Below are 19,583 nucleotides of genomic sequence, written 5' to 3' on the forward strand. Positions count from 1 at the left end.
AAGGGTTGATGGGACTTCTGCTCCACTGCCGCCCATATTGGCATGAAGGAGCCCAGGGTGAAAACATTCTTCTTTGATATATGAGTCAATTGATCTGTAGTGAAAAAATAAAAATGCTTACAGTGTCTCCTTGAGTAAGCCCATGTTGCATTTGGTAGTGTAAGAACTCACCATTGAGCAGCGCCATGTGGAACACTAGACCGCCTCTGCCTTCAGAAACACCTGCGCCAGGGTTCAGGAAAGGTGGAACCCATCCTGCGGGTCTGAAATATAATGAGAGCATTTTCTCAGCTCACATTTCAGCTTTAAAAGTGGAATTGTGATTCTTGACAAATACCTCATACCTTTTATAAACGCACTCGACGGGATACACATAGGCAGCCGGTTTGGACCTTGGTTGTGGCCGGTAAGTCAGCTCATTTCTATAGAAGAGATTTTTTCCTTTGATCTGTAGAAAAACAGCTTGTTGAGACACTCGAGAGGCTGAGAGGAATTTTAGTTGAATGGAGCTTTTGCATTACCTGTCTTTTGAATTTGCAGTCAGCAAAAGCGTAGTTGAACTCGGCTTGGCCCTCTCCGCTGGGCAGGACATGGAAACCAGAGGCCATGCAGGTTCCAAGGAAGAGACGTGCTGCATACGGCACCAGCTCCGCGTTGATCTTCCATGTGATCTTTATCGAGTCTTTCGCACAGACAACTTTGATCTCTGCAAACAAACCACGTATGATTCCAGTTTCAGTACACAAACAACTTACAGAAGGTTGAAACATTACCACGTGCAGCAAATACCTGCATTGGCAACAGTTGTTGCAAAAACTGCCAAGATGATCACACCTAGGTAGAGATGAGGCCCCATGACTGAATGATACAAAGCCCAGTGGAACTGACACTATTTGTAGTCTCCCTGTCCAATTAGCTGAATGATTAACATCTGTGTGAGAGCAGGGCGACTCTACAATTTATAATGTAGAGTATTCATTTAGACAATTCCTAAATGCAGAGGTGGAACTTGATCAAGTATTTACCCAAGCAATTCAAAATAATATGTATTCATGTGTTCATTTTAGTTTACCCACTTTGCGAGGCAAATTTTGTCATTTGTTTCTATTTTATTTCTGTTCACTCTACTGTATTTGTTTTGACTCGTAGTTATTTACTTCACAGATTCATATTTTACATAAAACAAACAAGTTTATAAGTTTATAAAACAATAGTTAAAATGATCTCCACCTTGACTAACTACAACATGAAAATGCTTAGATGTTGCGGCATCAGTTATAATGACCCAATCATGTAAAATCAGTGTACTTTTGTTTTGCCATAAATATTTTCATACTTTTAGGCCCATTTGAGTAATATTCTAAATAATGTTAAACTATTTATAATTGCATATCTATATATATGTATATATATATATATGTATATATATATATATATATACGTATATATATATATATATATATATATATATATATATATATATATATATATATATATATATATATATATATATATATATATATGTATATATATATTACAGCTTCATGTTGCATACATATGTTTTCTTCTGTTAAGGATGTAAATATGTCTGTCCATATGAAAGCTGCTGTGAGTTCAGAAAGAGCTGATTTGATTTGATATGAGAGCGGAACCATTTTTCTGTGTGGTTGGACGCCGTCACGTCCGGAGGATTTAGCTGTGTACACAGGAAGTACATTCAAATCAGCCTGGGACAAGTAGGTTGTATTTTGCCAGTATACTAAGGGTTTTCGTCAGTACACAGAAACATTTCATATCATTTGGAACTGTCGTATATCGGGTTATTCAAGATGCTGATCAAAGTTAAGGTAAGACCATTGTTTCATCCACGCTCGCGCTTCTCCACTGGCTCGTAGCTGCCGTTGTTTGGTAGCGCGCTAACACCAATGACTACTTCAATTTATCTTTGGGCCGGGGGGGCAGTCATTTATTATATTCTAATGTCATTTTATGCGAAACACTTTGAATGTCGCCCTGGTTTTTAGCTCAACTGTCTCTTGACGTGCCGCTCCTTGGGTAACGCCAGTACGTGTCGCCATTCAGTAGCTAGCTAAGTTATTTGATAGCATGCTAACCTAAATGCAATCACGAAAGCAGGTTAGCCAACTCCTTCGCCGGTGTAACAACATGTGTGCCCCTTGAGATTCTGTGACGCTTGAGGATACACTACGAGATAAGTTAGTGCCCTACAGCTGTTACTACTGACCCACAACTTGATGCTAGGACTGGGACCATTCATCTCTTACACTATCTACATGTTGATCGACAGAAAGACAATGGATCAACCATTTGAGGGGGATTATTACACATAATGACAAACATTCTCTGAATCTAACTTCGCCATTGTGGAGTTATATCCTTGTAAATTAAATATCTAGTGTTTGGTTGGACGAAACAAGACGTTTGACGACGTCGCTTTGGGCTATTGTAAATTATGTCACGCATTTTTTCCCTCCTGTTTTGTAAACTAACAATAAACGTGACTATAAATAGAAAAACTATTGTATTGATGAATCAACAGTGAAAACATTCATAGATGCATCCCTAACTGTCAGTTGTTCTTATCTAAATATCCCCAATGGCCCCCCTCATGTTTAACATTTGCAGTGGTAATATAGGTCACGGAATTTTGTGTAACACCTACAAACTTCAATAAAACGGTCTGTTTTTTCTGTGAGATCTGCTTTGTGTTGATTGAAAGGTTGTGTATGTGTTCCAGACACCATGCTGGTGTTGATGTGATCATGTGAACGTTTTGTTTCAGACTCTCACTGGAAAAGAAATAGAGATCGACATAGAGCCCACAGACAAGGTGAAATACAAATGTCTATAAGATTTTAAAACGACACACTCGTTTGCATAGCGTGCCTTGACTCTGAAGGCGCCGTATCATTTCTAAATGTCTTGTTTTTTTTGTGTGAATGAAGGTGGAGCGGATTAAAGAAAGGGTGGAGGAGAAGGAAGGAATCCCCCCACAGCAACAGAGACTCATCTACAGCGGCAAACAGATGTGAGTTCCCCAACCAGGCGAACTATCTCGCTCTAGTCGCACAACGAGACGCTCTTGTTTCTCAGCCATTTCGTTTTCTCAACCATCTTGTGTCCTCTCGCTCTCAGGAATGATGAGAAGACGGCTGCAGACTACAAGATCCAGGGAGGCTCGGTGCTCCATCTTGTGCTGGCGCTAAGAGGCGGCTCACAGACGCCGCACAGGCCCTGCATACGCCGCTCCTCTTTGTCATGAGTCGCTGTTGTTGCGTTGGGGCCAGCCGAGGGCCAACGCTGTAGGTGTCCGTCACCGTCTAACCATGTTTCAGCACAGAGATCTGAAATCCCCACGCAAAGAAAATATAATCAACGGCAACAAGAAGAAAAGAAAAAAGACGTTCTGATTCCTTTGTAGATGTTTTTGTAAACCCACATTGGCTTTCTGAGTTTGACCAGTTGATTCAGGCTCCCATGCAGGACAGAAGAAAAACAGTGGTCTTTTTGCTTGTGAATAAAGGCTGAAGTTGAGCGAAGCGTTGTCCTCTAATGCACACACACACGTTCTGAGCACAGAGACAAGACGCCGCTGAGGATTCTGAAAACTGATTTGTTTTTTTAATTTAGAAAATGATGCAAAACAGAAGATAGTAAGACAATTTACGTAACCGACTGAATACACCGTATTTTCTTTACAGCTTAGTGAAGGTAGTAATCTGAAAGTTTGGTAGAGATGAAAATCCATTTAGAGCACCATTGCTGGAGTGTTTTTAACAGAGGTCTGTCAAGAGACAAGTCATCACGTTACTGATGCAATACACCGGCTCCATCTAAAAAAGTGTTTTTTACAGTATTTTCCTTCTGCAACAAAGGGTTGTATTAAGAGTTTTCCAAATATTTATCATCTAATTGTGCTTACATACTTAAAATCTGAAATATACATCTTGTACCGCTATACACAGTCTTCAGAAAATAAAATAATTCTGGAGCCTCTGTAAACAATAGACAGGGAGATACTGGTAGGCAGAAGCAAGCTTGAATGGTCATGATAAAAAAAAACAAATATATTTGCATTTGTTTTGTACATGAGAAAAAGCTCAAAGCTGGAGGGGATGAAAGGCACAGGAGAACTAATGAGGAGGAGGATTCTCTGAGCTGTTCGGCTGAATGAGGCAGGAAAAAATATGCGAGGCTGTGTTTAAAATCCGACACCCGTCAATCTCAAATTCACATCCTGGCGTTTCCCAGTAAAATAAAGTGTACCGGATTCGAGCATTTCATCATCGTAAGTGATTTGCTGCTTTTCAACAAGGTGAGCTGGTAAAGGCAAACATTGGGTCAAGGAAATCACTTTAAAAGCGAATAAACACGAGTGCTATGGGAGGACACTTGATCGTAAAAATACATCTTTATGAAGTTAAACTACAATCAGCTGTAGTAGTTGAAACAAAAAAGAACCTGGATGGTACAAAGTTCTACGGGCAGAAAACTCATGACTTCATATTTTAGTATATTATATGGGCACATTCCAAACTCTTTGCCATATCAAATAACACCATCAGTCACATTTACACTTGGACTCCAGAGGAGGGGCGAACTATGAGAGTTCATGTGAAAGAAAAGTGTTCTTCAAAACAAAATCAGGGATTTCAGAAGCAGCAGCTTGGATGTTTTAGTGTAGAGGGTGTGACCGCAGAAAAAAAAAAAAACTTTGTCAGTTAGGGCCGACGCCTGCTGACTCATCCACAGACTGTTGTCATGGTCCCGTGTGAGGGAATGTCCGCTGTCAGTGGCCGGCGGCATTGAGTCCGGGGAACGAGTCGATCTGGACCGTGTCCTGGAAGGCCGATGCTTGGCAGGTGTAAGATATGCGGACCCTCATCTTCAGGTTCACCTGGAGGAGGAATGAGGATTTAGTAGAACTGGCTCTGGGAGCAAGAAGACGAGATTAGGAACTGGCTTCACTCACTCACTCACACACTCACACTCACACACACACACACACACACAGTGTTGTTATTGCCAAATACAACAACAGCTTTGTGGGAGTTTATGTGACAGTTTGGAGATAAAGTGTGAAGATTGTAATGTTCTCATTTTCCAAACTGATCCAACGGTGTTTTCTCCCCTGCTGGGTCACACTCCTGATTGTCCTGACCAATGGGAATCATAGTTTTGTGTCCGTGTGTGTGTTGTCAAACGCACCTTGTTTGGGTTGTTGAGGACCACCATCTGGATCACCTTAGCTGTGCCTCGTGCAGGAAGATAGTCCCCACTGGGAGCCTTCATGTGTAACTGGACACTCTGGTAGGAGGGGGAGAGGGGGGTTCGCTTGTCAAGCTATGTGAGGGCATGAACCACCATGGATAGAGAACCAGATCTGTGTGCTATAAGTGCGTGAATAGAATACATTAGCGAGTGGCCCAACACTTAGTGGCCACATATGTACACACCAGTGGCGGCCGGCCAATAGAGGGCCACGGGGCCTGGCCCCACCCACCTTGAGCCACAAAACAATAAAATAAAAAATAATAATATTATTAATTTAAAAAAAATAATAATATTAATAAATTATACAAATTGTCAATATTTGTGTTTTTGAGCTATGTAATATACCCAGTAATATTTGTAAAATAGGATATCTGCGCAAAATAAATGCTTTTCCCTGCTTGTCCTCTCCGCTGGTGCACCTCTCAGCTGTCCCCGTGCAAGTCTCTACTGCGCGTGCACGTGCTGGGGCCAGATCGATTTGGCCCAAGGAAGACGGGTCTAATAAGCAGCTTAGCCAATCACTGATTAAAGAAATAAATGAGTGACTTACAATTTAGCCAATCAGCGCCCTAAAAAAGACTTCCGGGAGGGCCAGATGAGAATGGCCCTCCCGGAAGTCTTTTTCTCCCGGAGTGTCCGTGTCTAGTTCTCATCTCACGTGTTCTCGCTACCCAGCTGGACGACGGTCACCGGCTTGCGGTAAAGAAACACAACGAGGAGGTGGATAAAAACCGGCACATTTTATCAAAAATAATTGATTGTGTCAAGTTTTGTGGGGCTTTTGAGTTGGCTTTGCGTGGGCATGACGAGACTGACTCCTCGGACAACCCTGGCGTGTTCAAGGGACTGGTGGATTTTGTTGCGTCCCTCGACGGTGTGCTGGAGGAGCACCTGGAGACAGCCAGCGTTTTTAAAGGGACGTCGAAGACTGTACAAAATGAGCTGTTGGACTGCATGCTGTCGGTTCTAAGGGATTACATTCTGGAGGAAGTAAAGAACGCTGATTGTATCGCCATTCAAGCAGACGAGACGACGGACATTTCCACCCACTCGATGCTAACGGTAACCTACAAGAGCGTTTTAATGCTCTGGCTATGCTCTCCATGGAGAAGGAACTTGTCAGGGACATGCCTGACTTCAATAAGAAAGTCATTGAGAGGTTTGCCACTCAGAAGAGCAAAGTTCCTTTACAAATAACTCATAAAAACATGCAGGTTTCCTCACCGCACTGATTGGGTGTTTCTCCAACAAACAAGGTTCATAGGGGCATCTTAAAATATACTTGTTCTATTAGACTATAAATGACATATATATTTTATATATATATATTAGGGGTGTAACGGTTCACAAAATTCACGGTTGTGTACGATACAGTGGAGCCACGGTTCGGTACGTTTCGGTACAGTAGAACACTATAAATGCCAGAGAAATGTACTTGATTTTAAAATATATGTATTCATTACAACTAACATCATAAAGTTATTCTTCGACTTTGAACAATGATGGAACTATACCTGAGTGACCCATCTTCTGGGGTGTCTTCTTAGCAACACATAAGCATAAAAAACAAAAACTGCTCCTTTATGTTATGTAGTATTGTTACTTACATCTTGTATTGTTACTTACATCTTGCAAAAGAGATTTTTAATCTCAATGGGACTACCTGGTTAAATAAAGGTTTAAAAAAAAATTAAAATAAACTTTTTTTCTTCTTTTTTTAAATTCAAACGTATTCGGTTCGTCATGCGTACCGAACCGTGAGCCTCGTACCGAACGGTTCAATACGAATATGCGTATCGTTACACCCCTAATATATATATATGTATTTACTGAATTGTATGAATAAGATGTCCTTATTATGTCAGTGTTGGTATAAATGATAACAATGTAACTGCAAAGTACTAATGCGTTTTTGATACCTTTTTTTATACTATTTGCTGAAATTGATTGGATGGCCCTACCCAAAATAAAATCCAACAGCCACCACTGGTACACACACATGTCTATATCACGAGTTGAAATGGACGCTAGGAACACAAGCATGTGTGATCCGTCCAGTGGTAGTTAATACATTTAATAGCTTGCAGCTATAGACGCCGCCTGTGTCTCGGTTTAACGAGTGACCGCGTTAACTGGTGACCATCAGCCTAATGCATCAGTGGTTGCTCGTAGTGACGGCAGATGCTGGAAACCTGGTTCCTTGTAAAAGCCTTCGATCACTTTTAAATACATACCCATCTGTGTCTTACTGTCGATGCCAACCATTTACGCAGGTTTCAATGAGCAACCGCGGACACATTTGACGTAAAAGGCACCAGTTAACACGGTCACTTGTTAAACCGAAACATCTGTTTGCTGTGAAATGGTTGTGGTCCTCTCGCTGACATCTGTGGAACTTGTGACGGTCTTAATTCAACGTTTAAAGCTTGATAGCTCGTCTGGGTGTGCAGCATGCACGTGTGTGTGTTTTATCACAGGAAGTGAGACAAACCTTGGGCACCGCAGCCTGCAGGGTGAAGCTGCTGATGTCTGAGTCGGTGGAGTTGGAGGCTGTCAGTGTGACCGTCAGGCCCGTGTCTGACTGTTTCTCACAGCTTAGTGTCAAAGTCACGCCGCCTTTCTCATACACCGGCACCGCGGGAGCTACGGGAAAACAGGCGTTATAAAACGGTGAAAATAATGAAATAAAAATAAACAAAGCAAAAAACATCAACGAAGGGGGAGATTTAGGGAGATTATCTGTTGGTTCCAGTCCCCCAAACTTTGCATTCTCTAGTTTCATGTTCAAAATCAGTTCCTATTTGGTGTTCCTTTCGGTCTAAACTAGTGTGTGTGTGTCTCTGAGGGTCACACCTGGTGCGAGCGGTGCAGGCTCTAACCCTCCCAGCAGATCCAGGAGGTCTCCTCCGGCAGTGCTGGCTGCGTTGATGGACAGGCCGGGCGCTGGGCTGGGCTGCAGAGTCTCCTCAGAGCCGCCCAGCAGGTCCAGGAGATCACACACCTGAGGAGAAACCCACAGACGGGAGGACATGACAACACGTCGCTCCGTATATTCACAGCAAATACTTGTAAGGACAGGGAGGCCGTGTGAACGTTATTTGAATGCACCCATATCTGAACAGTAACTGAACAACAAACATACTCGTGAAACCAGAAAAAAGAAAAAGGACACCAGTGAACAGCTTTTGAGATGAAACTTCTGTGCCTGTTGAAAAGTCTACATTTTGCATGGTGTGTACTTTTTCTGACTTTTAGTACAAGCTGCAGCTGCCCTTACAAAGTATGCACTGTTGCATGCAGTATGCACTGTTGCATGCAGTATGCATTCCATTGGGACATTCTACTTCCTAATAACAGGGCCCGTTGAACTTCGACCCTCTTGCTCATATATCTGCAGCGCACTGAATTGTGGGTCGGAATAGCCAGAAAAGCATGCTGGCTTGCATACTGCAAAAAGCAACGGAATGTGGCAGAACATCCTGGTATCTCTGGTCTACTGCATTCGACACACTGTGTATGCATCTGTGCCGACGTGTTGTACCTGGTTAGCAGGCTGCGGCGGCAGTAGCAGCGGCAGCTCTCCCTGCTTGATTTTGGCTGTCGGGATGTCCCTGATGGCCTCCCCTGCGAACTCTCCGTTGGTATGACCCGGGGAGTTCTTCTCGATCACAGGCATCCTCTCCAGCACTGCTGCCCTGCAGAGAGAGGGAACATGTCAGCTCTCTGAGGCCAGAAAGAAAAGAGCTGATTCTACCATCGCCAAAACTGTAAACGCAATGTAGACGAAAATAGTTCTACTTCTAGTTTTCTAGGGGGGGATATTGACTTCTTCATTGCATACCTCATGTGGTCATATTTTTTGAACAGAGCATTGTATTCAACTGCCCTCTGCTGGAGCTCCACGTCTATACAGCTGCCGTAGATGCTGACGATGCTTCTGATGCGACTGGCGGGGTGAAGTGAAGAAGACAGGCAGTTAGAGGACCACTGAGACATGACTGCAACTCGTACTGTGACCGTGTGTTAGACCCTCGAAGCTTTGTCCAATCCTCAGTCCTAAACTTAAACCGGTGCTGAAAACTACATGAGTTATACGCCAAATAAATCCATCAGGCTTTAAACGGCCTGTTCCTGTGTTTCTTACTCCACGTTGTCCGTGATGCGCGTGCTCAGTTTCATGGTGGCGGTGAGAGCAAAGCCTCTGGTCGCCGGCGACGACATGTGCGACTGCAGGACCGTTTCCAAGGCGTCCAGGGCGTCGTCCTCGGTGACCTGATGGAGAGACACCGTCACTACAGGGTCTGAAAGATGACATCTCTTTTTTTTCTAGATAAAACCGCCACTAGGGATACAAATGGCACGTTGTAGCCTCTGCTGAATGATGAAGAGGACCTGAGAAGTGTTTCTTTGAGTCCTACCTGAGCACTACTACTGGTATTCTCTGATTCTATAGAGCTGTGTGTACCTGAAGAGGCTCGGTCTCCTGACAGTCTCCTCTCAGCAGCAGGTCTCCATACTCTCCGATACACCAGCACGCCACCTGCACCAGCGATTGCTGCACACACACAAAATGTTACACTCACACAACTACGTATCCACAAAACACGCATTGTGAAATGAACATTTTCAGTAAGTAATGCTTTCACGTTTTTTGGGGGGGGGGGGGGGAATGGCTTGCTGGTCAGCATAGTAGTTTGAAACATCAGAGTCACATTCTCTTTGTGGTGGAAGATGGGAAACTGCACCACACTGCAGAGGAGTACACGGCTGCTCATCCAACTTGGTTCCAAAAATAAACCTGGCTGCATCAGCCGATTTTAAACTGAGAGCGTTGCTATTATTCTCAGACCAGCTCTGCCTGCTTCCACACTGGCAGGCACAGACATCTCTTCTAATGAAAACCTGTGAACATCTCTTGTGCTTTGCAGATCGTGTTAAAAAATGATCCTCAATTGAAATGACATGATTTTTCCCCCTCTGGTATTTACACAAGAATGGATATTAACCAAAAGGACTTCTGTCTAAAAACTCTATTTTATTCAGTCAATAAACTCAAATAAATGATAAGATGGTATGCAAAATTGTAATGATCTATTTTGTGCTGATCTCAGACCAGTTATAGCATCACGTTTTAAACATGATTATTACTGTCTTTTAGACGAAAGATGACAAAAGATATCTTTCGGATCCAAGATGGGTTTAAAGGAAGGAAATATGAGAGTTTGGGCTCTGCACGTTTTAAAGAGTGGATCTATATGTCTGCTTTGCTCACAATGTGTGAGAATGTGTGTGTGGACTGTTATTAGAAGTCTTTGTCAAAGCCTATGGTGAAATAGTTTGGTCCTGACACCTATAGCCAGGTTCCTGTCGTTTTCTTCTATATTTCAGTTTCATTGATAGAACTGAGGTACTGATTTGTAATGGGAGGTCAAATATAAAATAACCTTTTACAGTAATCTTTCTATGACGAATCTAATCTCACTTCATCGTTGTTTGTTGTTTGATAAGGGATCAGCAGGGAGAAACCCAGAGACAGATGTTATGGATTATGTTGTTTTAATTCACTGAATGAGTAAGCTGACCAACAAAACAATCGGCCTAAAACTATGAAGTGTTTCTTTAACAGCAGGAAATGCCCAGACACACACACACACACACACACACACACACACACACACACACACACACACGCACACGCACACACCTGAGAGATGTCCGCGAGCAGAGCGCGGTAGAGCTTGTGGACGGTGTAACAGTGCAGCTCTGAGGCGTTGGTGATGAGCTGGATCAAGTTGGGCACCGTCTCGTCTCTCACGTCGCCCCCTGCCTGGAAGAGCAACAGTGTGTGTCACACACACACACACACACACACACACCCCAAACTCCATTAGCGAGACAGCTGGCCCATGTATTTGGGTCGCCCTACATTCCCTCCCAGACACAATGACCTCACTTGGAGACTTCCACCACAGTTTGTTTACATTACAAAGGACATTAACCGATCGGGTTCAAGCTTTAATTCACGCCACGTCTCCACCGTTACCCTTTCTGTACACTCCATCCTCTTCAGACAGAACAGTGCAAAAGGATTAGCTTTAGCTTTTACACCAATGCCATTTATTCCCTTTCCTAAATGGAGCACAAAATGAAAAGTACAAATGGAGGAGCATTAGTACAGGATTAACGGCCTGTTCAGGAGCTGGGGCTGAACGTATGAAAGTTTGTACAGAGGACGAACACACTGTTTTCTGCGAAATGTATTGTTTACATCAATGCATATTTAGTATCTCGCAGCATACACGTGGCCCCTGGTGTCTACACTAACCCATGGTGCGTTAATGACGGCAGTGGACGACCTAAATACGAGTCGTTAGTGAGAGAAACCTGTGTGAGAAGGCAGCAGGGCGAGTATTTACCGTGATGAGGACATGCAGCATGGTGTCAATGTGCCAGCGCTGGGAGGGAGCATACCTGACAGAGACAGAGACACACACACACACACACACACAAATCTATCTGCAAATCCATCCACAGAATCAAAGTGCATCAAGAGGTAGAGTGTGTAGAGCAGAAACACAGAGGACTATTCATCGTCTCAGAGCCACTTGAAGAGACAGGGCCGTCGTAGCGAGTGGAGACAGACACCGAGTGGGACATGAAGCCACACATATACAGAAGCACAGAGACGTTTCTTCTTTCTTCTTTTTTTTTACTTACAGCCTAAACACTTCAACAGCTGCGTCACATTTAAGTGTATTCGCATGCACACGAGTGTGCGTGCACGAGTGTCCGTGCGTGTTGCCGTGTCACTCACCTCTCTGCGGCGTTGAAGATGCCGCTGGCAGCATGCGACCTGAGCTCAGGGGGGCAGGAGGAGAGGAAGAGGAGCAGCTCCTTCATCATGGAGCGGATGTTGGAGGCCGACACCAGCGCCAGGGAGAGCTCCAACGAGCGGCTGGAGAGGATTAAACGTCGGTCAGTCTGTATGTAGCCTACGCACCGGCCCTTTAAAAAAACAGTCTTGTGCCGTTTCTCTCTTAAATAAAAATCAAAATTTAGACTGCTGCTCCTTCTGTGTCGACGCAGCCGAGGCCAGCGTGCTCTCGACTGACCGGCCGTAGCGGTGCAGTTCAGCGGGTACAGTACATGTTCAATCCCTCCACAATGTTGTGCTGTTGGAGCAGGAAGACACCCCCCCCCCCCCCGTGTCAATAGAACCCACTCTGCTGACGTGCTGTTGTGCAACACACTGACCTGTTAGTGGCCACAGGTTGCCGTTTGCTATTTGAACTTCCTGATGAACCATGTGAGGAGAAGCTACCCACAGGGATCAATTAGGTATTACTCTATTCTCCTCCTGGGACGCTCACGGTGTAAAGCTACACTGTTACATAGTTCTCGAGAGCTTTCCTACATTTAAGAAGAGTCATTGATTCCCACTTCAAAACGAACTGATCCCATTTGAACAAAACATTTGAAATAAGACAAACTAGGGGGTGACTTTGGAAAAGCACGAGTGTCAAGTCTACTGAACATCTGTGACGTAACGGCTGAAAGTTACCGCTTGACGGACGCGTCCTGGTCCTTCAGGCAGTCCACTATGGTTCCCCGGTGGCGCTGCACTGCATTGTGGTCCGTCCCAACGATCTTTTGAAGAGACGTCATGGCAATGTACCTGGACACAAATTATAGAACAGCCAGATATGAAAAGGTGTCGTGTTTTCAGCTTGATACTGCATTGTGGGTGAAGTGCAGTGAGTGAGAAGTGTAGCAGAAAATGTTCAACAAATAAAAAGCTTTCACAAAATGATTTCTGACCGTCGGCTCACAATCGAGAGAAACTGTCGGGGCGCTGTGTAAACTTCACTTTTTCAACTCGGCGAGATAAATAATTCATCTTTCCACTCGAAATGTCCCACGGACTGTTCAAATATTCATGTGTGCACAGGAGACACGTTATCTATCCGGGCAGGTCCCGCAGGAACAACAGCCGTCCTATTACTGTCACACGGCCACAGAGAGACTCAGGGGCCCTGCAGGTAAAACACACAGGCTCACCTGTCCACACAACCCGTGCTCCAAAAAAAAGAAGAGCATAACAAAACCCCAAAAAAGAACCTGTAACACGTCTCCACACTGTCTGATGATAACATGACATGGCCCCAAAATTGAGAGATCAGCGTGAACAGACAAGACGGCGGCCTTCTGTTGTGGCTCTGGGGGAACGACTCCGGGGAAAGTGATTCGTGGGCTCAGACTGATAGCAGCCTGTTGGGAGGTTTCTCTCTCTGGCTGCAATGAGTGGGGGGGATGAGCCTGAGAGGAAGGAGGGAAGGACTGAGGGAAGAGGTGACAAGAGAACGAGAATGTTCGGGAATGTGGAGGAGGAAGGAAAGCAACACTAACCGAATGTTCCTGTCGTTGTTCAGGAGGAATCTTCCCAGGATGTTCACAGCCAGAACCTGCAGCACAAGTGAAATGAAGCATATGTTTTGTATGCATTCACAGAGTAATGAGGTAACACAACACATCCCTGTGTATGAAGGCGGTTAAACACGGTGAGGAGCGCTGCTAGTCTCTCACCCTGAGGCCGCTCTCTGACTTGATGTCCAGCACGGTGAGAACAGTCTCATACAGCACGGCGTTGCCCACAGTCTTTGTGCTGTCAGTGTTGGTCGCCACCTGTACGGCAAGTCAAACACACATGCATGCATGTATTTGTAACAATAATATTTTTTGCTTCTACAGAAGTCATTCAAGCTCTTAAATTTGCTGATTTTAACACTTTGGGGTAAATCTTTACAGAGGAAGAAACTCAGAAGTGATGTGGTCTCCATGTTTGTTTGGAATAAAAAAAGAAAAGACTGGGTAGAAATGTAAAAATGACAAAAAAGATACATCTTCACTATTTCTGAAGGTGAACATTGTACCTGGGCTAGCAGGTCGTTCATTGCGTCACTGGCTCCTTCGTTGTTGCGGCCGAGGATTCTCAGCAGCCTCAAGATGCGCACCTGAGGACGGAGACCGGAGAGAGGGAAGAGACGGACTACAAGTTACTTTGGTGCACGGCATCAGCGAAAACGGGTGGAAGGGAGATACGACTGTGTGTGTGTGTGTGTGTGAGAAAGAAAGAAACTGAAAGTAAGAACAATATAAACTATTTATGAGCAGTCCGTACTTATTTAAGACTGAATCTGAGCCATTAAGAGAGGAGAGTGATAATGATTTATGACAACAGATAGACGTCTCCGATGTTATTGAAGTGCTTTTGCTCTATAATCAATGTGAAGTACCCATTTAACTTAATTAACCTCATTAAATCGGGAGATGTGATGCTGCAGTATGATCCCACGAGTCCAGACTGACCTGCAGGAAGGGATCGCTGATTCCTGACACGTCGTGTTCTGGAGAATAACCCGACAGGACCAGACCTTTCATGATCTGAACCAGATCCGGTACCGTCTGTAAATACATGACACCAACACATGACGGCATACACGGAGAGATACCGAACTCATCAGATGTGTGTGTGTGTGTGTGTGTGTGTGTCCATCTTACCTTTCTGAACCGCTCCAGTGTTTCTGGATTGCGCTCACACAGCTCAATGATGAGCACCACGGCACCGTGCAACACACCTGGAGAGAAATGGGAGTAATGTTTGGGAAACAGTGTTTGAGAGGAAAGCTCCAAGGTACGGGTCATTGGGATCCACTCACCGTGGTTCTTCTCAGAGAGGAGGGAGCGAGCGGCGGGCGCAAAAAGCTCCCCCAGCTCGTGGACTTTTCTCACGATGTGAACAGCACAGAGAGCAGCCTGGAAGAAGAGCGGAGCACTTCATCAGCACCGTTACATCATTAGTACATTGAGAGTTTCTCCTGCTGGTGAAAGATTCAAATGTGTGGTTAACAACTGTTTTAAACTGGATGAACATCATCCCCAACGCTAGAAATGAGCAGGACTTAAACTATGGTTAGGTCATATAGTTTCTGAGAGAAGAGGTCCAACATTGCCTCTTAAATACAAAAATGAATTCTTCTTACATTGTATTAAAGGGTAACTTTGGTATTTTTCAAAACCTGGACCAAGTTTTTTGTGTCTAAGTGACTAATGGGGACAAGATTTGTTGTTAATTGGTCCAGTATTGAGGGAGCACACAGCAGAAGGCAGTCGCTAAATGGAGAGCGATAAGTAAGAAAAATGTTTTATATTTCTCTGTAGTCAGCATTTTTACATTTTCGGTTCCCTCGTCTCAAAGTCGTTCAGAATGAGCTTTTGGTTCGATGCCTGAAATAAGGTCTGTGTCTAACACACTAAACCTCATCACGCAGACTAGTCCGCCTTTATCTTAAGTGGTGGTGATGTGAGCGAGGAGTAGTTCATAGTCGTAATGTGAATATTGTTACAGCCTACTGGAGAAACTAACTGTGAGGTCCCCACCTTCTTCTTGATGTAGGAGGTGGATGCTCGGAGCAGCCGGTCGATCTCCGGTGCCAGATCTCTGCACATCTCAGCTGAGCCCATACAGGCCAGCGTGCACAGAGCCAGAGACTGCACATACTGGTTGCTGTGGGCTAGGTCACTGGAAAACACACACGCAAGGGAGAAAAACACAGAAAGGGCGACGGTGAGAGCAGGAATGTTGGACTGAAATCATACAAGAAACATCCTCCTCTCTGTACACTATCTGACTTACTCAGAACACCAGTCCTTGTTCGTTTACTAGTAGTCTTACAGAATTAAACACATACCACGGAACACTTGGTAACAAGTCATTTAACCCCCCCATTTAGCATTCATAAGATGTATATAAACGGCTTATAATATGCTACTACACTGTATGGTATAGTATGACGATATACGGCTATTTTAAGTGTTTATATGTCAACAGCTAGAACTCCTCACATGAAGCGTCCATAACTGGTGTAAACAGAGCTAATGAATGCTTGATAAATGATTATATCATATATGTTTACAGCTAAGTTATACTGTGTTAGCCAACATTCATTATTGGTAATACACCTGCAGCAGATGCTTTATGTGAGGAGTTACAATTATTGACATGTTAATGAATGCTTAAATGTTTCTATTTTAACGCATTATAAGCCATTTATTAAATGATTATCAAACGAGCGCTCCACCAGCTATTTTGCATTGCACTTCCACAGCAATGTAAGATGAACAGTTTTTTAATCAATGCAGCAGAACCAGCGACATCGTCTTTGTTAACTGCATGCACTCTTCTCCCTTGTCAAAACCTGGCACCTACATTACCCACAATGCAACTCAAACACCAATCGTTTGGTTGGAGATTCGGGTGTGTTATGTCAGTAGCCGCTACTGTAGCCTCGAGCTTCTAGCTCAGCGACTTCGCTTTTTTTTTTTCATTTTCAAACTTGGAGCCTTCTGCCACAACAAACGCTGACTCACGTGACATCACTTGAGGCAATTTACAAGACATACTGGGGTTCCCCTTTAATTGTATATGAACGCTAAATACGGAGGTTAAAATAAAACCTTTACCGAAAATGTAACTACTAGTTCTTTTTGAATGTGTTTTCCTTACTTCTTGATGGAGTTGGTGATGAGCAAGCTGGCATCCTGCTTCTCATCCAGCAGCATCATGGCTCCGAGGTATCCCACACGCTTCTCGCTGTAGCGAGGGCTGGCTATCATCCGAACACACTCCATCTAGTAGGAAGAGCAACAACACCCCCTTTAAATGTCAAGTGACTCGAGAGACTGACACAACTGATAACACCGGCCCCGGCCCCGGGGACGTTCTCCGCTCTTTGCTCAGTCCGAGTGGAGGTCAGCTTCAGAGCAGCAGCCCTGAGAGCTGAGAGGGATTTAGTGATTTCGTTTTTTTTTTAAACATGGACAGCATTTACGATGCTGCAGACTTTGCTTGAGGGAATTAACCAGAATTCAAAGTCTGGAAAAAAGCGAGAAGTGCAAGTTTACAGAGCAGTAACATTACTCATATCATCATAGCTTATTATAGTCAGCATGTAATGCCACAAGGCGCTGCCTCGTTTCTCTATGTGTGCCCAGCTCCATCACGCACTCACACATATAATGTCTGTGTGGGATCACGGCTCAGGACATATAGTGGTTGCACACTGGGACTGGTCCACTGAGAGAAGACTTGAGACCCAGACCCTCCAGCTGCGTGATGGTTTCCTCACCCCTGCTGGCTGATCCCCCTTAACACAAGCAAACCCATGACGGGCATTAGCGAATGCCCCTCACCTGACCAAAGTGAGCGGGGTAGCCCAACATGTGCACGTAGAGCAGCTTGGCCAGGTTGTGCGATCGCCCCCCGTTGTCCGCTTGTCTGAACTGCGCCCGGATGGCCGCGCACTCCCTCTGGATGACACCTCGCTCCTCACACTGCGTCCTCGCTGACCTGATGGCCCGGATCATCTCCTGCAGGGGTACTGATGGAGACATGGCTGTGTGCGTGTGTGTGTGTGTGTGTGTGTGTGAGAGAGTAGATGGGAGGATGCATGTGTGTTGGTATGTGTGCATGTGGTGTCGTGGACATATTAAATTACAAAAAATATATTAGCATAATAATTAAAACAAACTACTTAACTATGCAGTTTCACTGTTCAATTCCACTTCCTGGTACTGAAAAGCCCCCCAGGTGTGACGTTACGGTAATGACAAAGCTGTTACTACACTATAATAACTACCCTTTATCTTTAGAGCCGTGCTGTCACTACAACACACAATTTAAGCGTGTATTTAAAAAAAAAAAAACTGCTTAAACTACTTCAACTACGTTTCAAGTGAGGTAAACTCGACTATCGCTCCTGGTGACATATTGTTGCACACAGCGTCATTCACTCCTTACAATCATTTTTCTACCTCTAAATGACTAATTTACGTGGTGGGAATACATAAACACGTATATTTAAGTTAGCATGACGCTCGGTGATGCCTGTCAGAGGCTAGCCGAGTGACCGCATAGAGCTAACCTTGCAGATGCTGTCAAGCCTGCTCAGTGAGGGATTGTCGATGCTAGCGGAGCTAGCATGGCAGTCTGTTCATGTGAACGGTCGAAGCTCCACAATAACAACGTACCTCTACACTGGACGGAGAGTCGCCAGTATTTAAAAAAGTAAAGCGGTTCAACCGAACCCCCTCTAATACACGGCAGCAGTCAGTTGGCTGGAATCCCAAATACTGTGTATCCATATAGTGTCAATGGATCCAAAAACATAATCACACGACTTCCTGTCACAACTTTCAAAATAAAACATATTTGCTAAATATCGTATTCGGAATATTAGAAATATATTTAGACATTGAAATCAAATAAAAGTGAAGGGATTTGACTGGAGAGGGCATTATACACAATTTGAAGTGTCATTCTCAGAAAGAAACTCTGTTGACAGTCCCTTTTCCCACAACACATTTATACATAGCAGGACAAACAGGTGCAAATAACAATGTAAGTATGTACTAGGGCAGTGTAGTGTTGTAGCTGCCTCACTGGCATGAGCTTACTTGAAAAAACAAAAGCGCATTGGAAAAGAGCCAGGGTCATTACCTGGGCATCAGAAATATTGAGGTCATGAATGTAAATTCCCCCAGCACAACTTCATCTGCAAAATGTCTGGCTTGATACAAAAATACTATATACTTTTTTGGATCCAAATTGTATTAATTTAACTGTTCAAATATATGTTATTTCATATCAATCTACCTATACAATGATATAAAGGCTGCTTTCAATTCTCTACACTGGACTTTTTTTTACAGCAGACCTGTCATAGTATGAAAAGAGGGCTTATACTACAGTAACTTGGCAATAACATTGAAAAAAAAATAACTAGAGGTTCACTGGCTAGCTTTTCCAGGCCTTTCAACTGCATCACATGGCCTTCATCTGCAGACGGACAGAAGGATTAGGTCTACCAGTGTAGAAAAGTGTTCTGGTACAAATAGTCATTGAAGACTATGGATAAATAAATGTGGCAGTCATGGCCAGGTCAAGTAGCATCCTCTTGTATACATTTATTATATAACTTAAATATATTTAAAATACCGGTACACATACCCCAATTATTCCCTTTAAATTGCAAGTGGCCTTTTCTTGATGAAAAGGTTTCCTTAAAATTCTTGAAGGGAGGTGAAAGAGGTTCCTAACTAACTTTAACAGAGTAGCTTTTGAATTGCGCTGCTGACCCATACTATTGACAACAAAAAAAATCTATGACAACACATCACTAAGTAGAACATAGACTGGATGAACCGACTGGCAAAGTGTGCAAATGCCCCAG

The 19,583-nt window shown here is 43.9% G+C and overlaps 2 protein-coding genes across 3 annotated transcripts; one reads left to right on the forward strand and one right to left on the reverse strand.

Moving 5' to 3' along the window:
* Window positions 1-1,696: 1,696 nt before the first annotated feature.
* On the forward strand, window positions 1,697-3,555 carry nedd8l (NEDD8 ubiquitin like modifier, like). Its single transcript, XM_079284700.1, has 4 exons — window positions 1,697-1,847; window positions 2,804-2,851; window positions 2,967-3,049; window positions 3,157-3,555. The coding sequence occupies exons 1-4, from the start codon at window positions 1,830-1,832 to the stop codon at window positions 3,281-3,283; spliced, it is 276 nt and encodes a 91-aa protein (XP_079140826.1). The 5' UTR covers window positions 1,697-1,829; the 3' UTR covers window positions 3,284-3,555.
* An 853-nt stretch (window positions 3,556-4,408) lies between these two features.
* Window positions 4,409-18,504, reverse strand: ap1g2 (adaptor related protein complex 1 subunit gamma 2). 2 transcript variants are annotated; one of them, XM_079285736.1, is made up of 22 exons: window positions 18,382-18,504; window positions 17,545-17,747; window positions 16,859-16,983; window positions 15,733-15,874; window positions 15,012-15,108; window positions 14,854-14,930; window positions 14,662-14,757; window positions 14,226-14,306; window positions 13,879-13,977; window positions 13,702-13,757; window positions 12,857-12,970; window positions 12,110-12,250; window positions 11,712-11,766; window positions 11,000-11,122; window positions 9,761-9,850; window positions 9,440-9,567; window positions 9,137-9,241; window positions 8,837-8,990; window positions 8,149-8,296; window positions 7,787-7,938; window positions 5,230-5,328; window positions 4,409-4,918 (listed from the first exon to the last, which is right to left on the reverse strand). In XM_079285736.1, exons 2-22 carry the CDS (start codon window positions 17,743-17,745, stop codon window positions 4,811-4,813), a joined length of 2,391 nt encoding a protein of 796 aa, XP_079141862.1. In that variant the 5' UTR covers window positions 17,746-17,747; window positions 18,382-18,504; the 3' UTR covers window positions 4,409-4,810. The 2 variants fall into 2 exon arrangements, with proteins under 2 accessions (XP_079141862.1, XP_079141863.1); XM_079285737.1 differs by lacking the exon at window positions 18,382-18,504 and adding an exon at window positions 18,276-18,362.
* Window positions 18,505-19,583: the final 1,079 nt, after the last annotated feature.

The sequence above is a fragment of the Melanostigma gelatinosum genome (genome assembly GCF_949748355.1).
Source record: "Melanostigma gelatinosum genome assembly, chromosome: 15".
Taxonomy (NCBI): Eukaryota; Metazoa; Chordata; class Actinopteri; order Perciformes; family Zoarcidae; genus Melanostigma; species Melanostigma gelatinosum.